Below are 8,169 nucleotides of genomic sequence, written 5' to 3' on the forward strand. Positions count from 1 at the left end.
GACCCTCACGCTCTGCGTGGAGGCCATCGACTTCGACTCGCAAGCCTGTCAGCTGCGAGTGAAGGGGACCAACATCCAGGAGAACGAGTATGTCAAAATGGGGGCCTATCACACCATCGAGCTCGAACCCAACCGCCAGTTCACGCCGGCCAAGAAGCAGTGGGACAGTGTGGTCCTGGAGCGCATCGAGCAGGCGTGTGACCCCGCATGGAGTGCTGATGTGGCAGCTGTGGTCATGCAGGAAGGCCTCGCCCATGTCTGCTTAGTCACTCCCAGCATGACCCTGACGCGGGCCAAGGTGGAGGTGAACATCCCTAGGAAGCGGAAAGGCAACTGCTCCCAGCACGACCGAGCCTTGGAGCTCTTCTATGAGCAGGTGGTCCAGGCCATCCAGAGCCACATTAACTTCGACGTGGTGAAATGCATCCTGGTGGCCAGCCCGGGCTTTGTGAGGGAGCAGTTCTGCAACTACATGTTTCAGCAAGCAGTGAAGACTGACAACAAATTGCTGCTGGAAAACCAGTCCAAATTCCTTCAGGTCCATGCTTCCTCTGGACACAAATATTCCCTGAAAGAGGCTCTTTGTGACCCTACTGTAGCTAGCCGCCTTTCGGACACCAAAGCTGCTGGGGAAGTAAAAGCCTTGGATGACTTCTATAAAATGTTACAGCATGAACCTGACCGACCTTTTTATGGACTCAAACAGGTAGAGAAAGCCAATGAAGCCATGGCAATTGACACACTGCTCATCAGTGATGAGCTCTTCAGGCACCAGGATGTAGCCACTCGGAGTCGGTATGTGAGGCTGGTGGACAGTGTTAAGGAGAACGCAGGAACCGTTAGGATATTCTCCAGTCTCCATGTGTCTGGGGAGCAGCTCAGCCAATTGACTGGAGTAGCCACCATTCTCCGCTTTCCTGTTCCTGAACTCTCTGACCAAGAAGATGATTCCAGCTCTGAAGAAGATTGATGATTGGAACGAACATGAGCTGGAACATTTTTAAATGAGACAGTATTGAGCTTCACTGTCACCTTGCCTCAGCCAGCATCCTTGTATTAAGTTGCAAAAATGACACTTTTTAATTTATTAGGAGATTTGAACATACTAGGCCATAACCTCATTGTTTGTTTTGGTTGATAGGACACTCAAAAAAATAAAACTAAAAAAGAAAAAAAAATCTGCAGTTAGAGATCTCTCCAGAGTCTTGATGAGCAACGATGTCAGTCTAGAGACCAAGATGTACCTGATCCAGCCGTGGTCTTTGTTATGCATCAGAGAATTGGTCAATGACTAAGTATGACAGAAGAAGAATTGATGCTTTTGAGTTGTGGTGCTGGAGAGGAGTATCAAATATACTGTGGACTGCCAAGAGAACAAACACCTTTGTCCTACAGAGGGTGAAACCAAGTTTCTCCTTGGAGGCTAGGTTATGAAGCTCCACCTCACTTACTTTGAGTACATGGTCAGGAGAGATCAGTCCTTGGAGAAGGATATCTTGCACGGAAGGGTGAGTGGACAGCTCAGGAAAGGGAACCCCTGGATGAGATGAATTGATACAGTGACTGGGCAATGAGGGTTGGTGTGTCTGAGTTAGTGAGACTGGCTCAGTACAGGGCAGGGTTCAGAGCTGCTGTACATAGGGACGCTATAGATCCCAGACAACCCAAAGGCACATAATGACAATAACATACTATGACAGGTTTGGAAGCAAGAGTGGCATCCACTTCCTAAATAACATGCCTATAAAAACTCTATGAACTTTGATAAATGTTGATAGTTGCAGAGGGTCTTCAAGGCCTTTTATTCATAAGATTGCTATGAGTCGTGCTCCCCCCAAAGGCAATCAACAAAAACAGTGTGTATGTATATATATATGGTTTGCATTTATGTGCCGTCGAATCACTTACGACTCATAGCGACCCTATGTACAACATCCCTAAACTCTGCTCTGTCCTGTGCCAATTGCACCGTCTCCGATACACCCATCTTGATTACTCCAGTCACTGAATCAATCCACCTCATAGGGGGCCTTCCTCTTCTGCGCTATCCCTTCACCCTACCAAGCATGATGTCCCTCTCTAAGGATCTGTCCCTCCTTGCAACATGTCCAAAGTATGTTAGATGGAGCCTCAGATTCCTTGCCTCCAAGGTGCAGCCCAGTTTGACCCTTTCCAGGATGAATCTGTTTGTTTTCCTAGCAGTCCATGGTACCCTCAATACTCTTCTCCAGCACCAAAGCTCAAAGGCATCAGTTCTCCTTCTATCCTCCTTAGACATTGTCCAACCCTCTGATGCATAACAAGTGATTGCAAAGACCATGGCCTGTATCAGATGCACCTTAGTCTCCAAAGAGACACCATTGCTCTTCAGTACTTTGGAGAGATCCTTAACAGCAGACTTTCCCATGGCAATACGCCTTTTAATTTCCTGGCTACTGGTGCCAAGAGTGTTGACTGTGGAACCAAGCAAACTAAAGCTGTGAAGAATCTCAATCTCTTCACCGTCCATCCTGATGCTGCCAATTGGTCCAGTGGTGAGAATCTTTGTCTTCTTGACATTGAGCCTCAATCCATATTGGAGGCTGCAGTCCTTGACCCTCTGCAGCAATCACTTCAGGTCCTCCTCAGCTTCAGCAAGCAGGATTGTATCATCTGCATATTGCAGATTGTTGATAGATCTTCCACCAATCTTGACCCCACATTTCTCCTCATAGAGCTCATAATAATCACGGATAATCTCGTTTGCATACAGGTTGAAAAGGTATGGAGACAGAACACATCCCTAGCGTATGCTCTTCCCAATTTGGAACCATGCAATGTTTCCTTGCTCTGTACTGACGACTGCCTCTTAGTCCCAGTAGAGGTTTCTCATTAGCACGATCAAGTGTTCTGGTATTCCCATTCTTCTCAGAGTCAGCCACAGTTTGTTATGATCCACACAGTCAAATGCCTTTGCATAGTCAATGAAACACACATATATATTTTCAAACCCATTAAATTGATTCCAATTCATACCAATCCTGTAGAGTAGAGCAGAACTGCCTACAAAATTTTTAAGTCTGTAAACCATGAGGGAGCTGACTACATTATCTTTCTCCTGAGAAGCAGCTGGTAGATTTGTACTGTTCAAGTTTTGGTTAACAGTCAATTTCTTTAAGCACTGCCCAACCATGGCTCCTATACTAAAGGGGGGGGGGCTCAAAATGTATTGCCAATGAGGTTATTCCCATTCAGGATGACCAGTCATCAGGTTTTGGAGGCTGTAAAATTTTTAGTGGGACTTGAATGACCTTCACAAAGAAAATATTTTTCTAGTCAACTATTATAACTATTATTCTGACTATTCTAGTCAACTAATTAACACCTTTAGTATGAGCAGTCTGAAAATTAGAAGCATTGCATTGGGAAAATCTGCAGTTAGGGACTTATCCAAATTATTGTGTAGTGATGTCCGTTTGAGGATTGGAGTACATCTGATTCAGGCCATATTCTTTCCAATTACTCATTATGCATCTGAGACCTGTACAATGAATACGAATGACAGAAAAAATAACTGACACCCTTGAGCTGTGGTATTGGAGAAGAGCACTTAACATCCCATGGACAGCTAAGCAAATGAACAGTATGTCTTGTAAAGGGTGTAGCAGGAGTGCTCTTTGGAGGCAAGCATGATGAGGCTTTGCCTCACATACTTTGGATATGTTGCTAGGAGGTGCTATTCCTTGGAAAAGGACATAATGCTGGGAAGGGTGGAGGGTTGACAAAGGAAAGAAAGACCCTCAACCAGATGGATTGATACAGTGACTGCTGCAATGGGCTCTTGCATGTCAGGAAGTGTGAGGATGACACAATATAGAACAGTGTTCATACCTTTCGTTCATAGGGTCACCTAAAAACAACAAGAAGTCAACTATTCATGCATGTAGTATTTTATGACATTATGATAGACAAACTATATTCTTCCCACTTCTACCATGTGATTCTCATATCCATTACTCTTTCTATCCAACATCATTCTGCTTTATCCCTGACAAATGCTGCCCTTTAGATATGTTTTATGATTATAAAGAGTGGTACCTCACTCATATTATTGTCTATCTTATAGCTCTCTTTCTTGCTTGACTTCAAGTTGAGGCTCAGAGTGAGTTTTGTTCCGGATTCTAAGAATGACTATCAGAGGTTATAAATCTTCACAAGAGAAAAATTTCATTCATCTTTCTCCTGAGGAGATTCAAACCTTTGACTTTGGGGTGAGCAACCCACTACATCACTGTTCTTGATTAGGTGCCATCCAGTTGGCTGACTCCTATTGATTTTATGAACAATAGGTCTGAACCTTGCCCTAACCTGTGCCATTCTCATGATCTCTGTCATGCTGAAGTAATCACTGTATCAGTCTATCTTGTTGAGGTTCATCCTATCCTTTGCTACTCTCTCTATCTTTCCCAATATAATGTCTTTCTCCACAGACTGCTTCCTCATGAAATATGCCCAAAGAAAGTGAGACAAAGGTCACCATCCTTGCCTCTAAGGAGCACTCTGGTTGCACTTTCTTTAAGGCAGATTTCTTTGGTTTTTTTGCAGTCCATGGGATATTCAATACTCTTTGCCAACACCACAATCCAAAAGAATTTCTTTTTCATCAGTCTTTCTTATTCATTGTCCAACTTTCAGATGCATAAGAAGCAATAGAAAAGATCATAACTTGGATCAAGCACAACTTGGCCTTTATTTTTTTTTAATTTATTTACAACTTGGTCTTTAAAGTGACTTCTTTGTTCTTATAACTTTGGAGATATCTTTGACAACAAATGCACCTAATATAACATATCTTGTGACTTCTTGACTGCTGCTACCATGGACGCTGATTTGGAATCATAGTAACATGAAATCATTTTATAGCCTAGTTTTAAATTCCTTTACATAAGGACCATCTATCATGATGCTGTCTATTGGGACAGTGGTGGAGATTTTTGTACATCAATAAGGAACTGCCAGAAATTCAAACTGGATTGGGAAGAGGCCATGGCACATGGAATATAATTAATGGTGTCAGATGGATCTTGGCTGAAAGTAGAGAATACCAGAAAGATGTTTGTGTTTTATTAAATTATGCAAAGTCATTTAATGTGTGGATCACATCAAATTATGGCTAACATCGAGAAGAATGAGAATCACAGAACACCCACTGAGATGAGTTCATACAAAATGTATACATAGACTAAGCAGGTATTGTCTAAAAAGAACAAGGGAATCCAGCACAGTTTTAAAATAAGGAAAGTGTGTCAGGGTTGTATCCTCTCTATTTATATATTTAATGTGCATACTGAGCATATCATTGGAGAAGCCGGACTGCATGAAGAAGATTGTGACATCTGAATTGGAGGATGATTCATTATCTACCTGTATTATGCGAATGACATAACTTTGCTTTCAGAAAGTAAAGAAGACTTGAAGAATTTATTGCAGAAGAGTCAAAGTCCCCAGCCTTCAATATGGATTACTTTTCAACATTAAGACAACAGCACCATTGTTGTTGTTGAGTACTGTTGAGTTGAAATGGACCCATAACTGACCCTCCCACAGGTTTTCAGAGGCAGTTAATGGTACAGGGGGAGGGAGATTGCCCATCCTTCTCCTACCGAGCAGCTGATGGGGTAAGAGGATTGTGGGGTTTTTTTTAAGAAACTTTTTTTTTTAAGAAAAAATTCCTTTGGAAGTTATTTTTGTGTTGTCAAGATTCATTCTGTGATTCATTGTTATAGCCTAGTTTTAAATTCCTTTACATAAGGACCTAGTCAAGAAATGCTGACACACCTCCCACTAGAGTTGTGTGACTGACTTTTCCATTAATTTATAAATGATACACAAACCACGCTCAGGATATTTGCTTCAAAGTTGAGGCAGGAGAGGACTTGCTCTGACTTCAGTGTATAAGCACATGGCAGTGTCTGATTACCTGCTTGCCTTAGGCCAGCGATGTTTTTCATTGCCATCTCTTTCAATGACAGCAACAGAAGAAACTAGCAAACCAGTTGCCATGGAATGATTCCAACTTATGGCAGCAGCATGTATGTCAAAGGAGAGTGGACAAGTGCTTTTCAAGGATTGATTTTTTTTTTAAGTCTTTTTCTGGGTCTTTTTTGCAGGGTACCTCTGGGTAGAGTCAATATATTAACATTAACAATATATTAACGTTTCAGTTTAGTAGCACCTAAGCTGCCTAAAGATGTCAACCTTCTGTCAAAAAGTGAGCAAGTTAACTGCTTGTACCCCTCAGGGATTGCCTCTCTCAGCAAGTCCTCTATAAACTATATTCCCCATGAGGCCTTTGCTGGAAAGACAATGCACCAATTCTTCAAGAATGGAGTTGGGAGATAACACAACAGTGTCATGCTGATTCATTGAGTGTTCCTTGACCACCAGTGGAAAGACAGTGGAAGACTACACGAATGATACTGTTGTTGTTAGGTGCAGTCAAGGTCACATATGACTCTGTCTGTAATATTTTTGATATAAAAAGAAAGCAGTGTTTCAATATCTTACTGTAGAATCACAGATCTACTTACATATTTCACTCTGACCTTGGAGATTAATATTAGCCATATTAAGGTTTGTGAGAATTTATACAGTTAACCAAACTTTATGAAAATTTGACTTTCAAATGTATCTGAATAGTGTAGTAGCAGTTGTCTGAAAGAAAAAAAAATAAATAAAATGGAAAGAAAGCCATTGCCAAGACTGTAAATCATTGCAGAAGAGAACTGTCTTCACACCTGGGCCTAACTGATGGATTCCAACTGCCAGCCATTAAGTTAGCAGCCAAATATATTGGCCACTTTGCCGCCAGGGCTCTGTAATTGTCTAATGGTAGGTTATAATTGGGTCACCTTTCTTTCGAATGGGCAGAATCAGGGATCTCCATCAGTCAGTTGGCCAGGTAGTTTTCTTCCACATTTTTTGGCATAGATGAATGTGCATTTTGTGTTGCTTCCACTAAGGAAGACAGTTTAGCAGAATGCAGACATTATAGAAGAATGTCACTGATCTCACATGCAAGGGAAACCTTTCTGAAAAGAATTTAACATGACTGGAGCAAGTACATCAGGAAAAAATTATAAGGAATTCAAACTGGATTCAGAAAAAGATGTGGAATGAAGGATATCCTTGCTGACATCAGATGGCTATTTCTTGAAAGCAGAGAATACTAGAAGATATTTACTGAGGTTGTATTGACTATGCAAAAGTCTTTGACTATGTGTATCATAGCAAATTATCATTAACATTGTAAAGAATGAGAATTTCAAAATCATTAGTTGTTGTTGTTGCTGTTGTTATGTGCCGTCGAGTTGTTTGCGACTCATAACAACCCTATGTACAACAACCCTAACCTCTGCTCTGTCCTGTGCCAATCGCACTGTCTCGGACATTCCCACCCCAATTACCCCAGTCACTGAATCAATCCACCTCATAAAGGGCCTTCCCCTCCTGTGCTGTCCCTCCACCCTACCAAGCATGATGTCCCTCTCCAAGGACCGGTCAGTCCCTCCTTACAGCAGGTCCAAAGTATGTTAGATGGAGCCTCAGAATCCTTACTCTAAGGAGCTGCCTGGTTTAACCCTTTCCAGGATGAATCTGTTTGTTTTCCTAGCAGTCCATTGTACATTCAATACTCTTCTCCAGCACCACAGCTCAAAGGCATCAATTCTCCTTCTATCCTTCTTAGTCATTGTCCAACCCTCTGATGCATAACAAGTGATTGCAAAGACCATGGCCTGTATCAGATGCACCTTAGTCTCCAGAGTGACACCATTGCTCTTCAGTACTTTGGAGAGATCCCTAACAGCAGACTTTCCCATGGCAATACATCTTTTAATTTCCTGGCTACTGGTGCCAAAAGTGTTGACTGTGGAACCAAGCAAACTAAAGCTGTGAACAATCTCAATCTCTTCACCATCTACCCTGATGCTGTCAATTGGTCCAGTGGTGAGAATCTTTGTCTTCTTGACATTGAGCCTCAATCCATATTGAAAGCTGCAGTCCTTGACCTTCTGCAGCAAGTGCTTCAGGTCCTCCTCAGTTTCAGCAGGCAGGGTTGTATCATCTGCATACCGCAGACTGTTAATAGATCTTCCACCAATCCTGACACCACATTTCTCTTCATAGAGC

The 8,169-nt window shown here is 42.1% G+C and overlaps 1 protein-coding gene across 1 annotated transcript; it reads left to right on the plus strand.

Annotated features, from left to right (window-relative positions):
- Positions 1–7: 7 nt before the first annotated feature.
- Positions 8–1,092, plus strand: LOC102866105 (protein pelota homolog). Its single transcript, XM_006878805.1, has one exon. The coding sequence runs from the start codon at positions 98–100 to the stop codon at positions 968–970; it is 873 nt and encodes a 290-aa protein (XP_006878867.1). The 5' UTR covers positions 8–97; the 3' UTR covers positions 971–1,092.
- The last annotated feature ends 7,077 nt before the right edge of the window (positions 1,093–8,169 follow it).

This window comes from Elephantulus edwardii, unplaced genomic scaffold (assembly GCF_000299155.1).
Source record: "Elephantulus edwardii isolate Elephantulus edwardi_28Jun2011 unplaced genomic scaffold, EleEdw1.0 scaffold00001, whole genome shotgun sequence".
Lineage (NCBI taxonomy): Eukaryota > Metazoa > Chordata > Mammalia > Macroscelidea > Macroscelididae > Elephantulus > Elephantulus edwardii.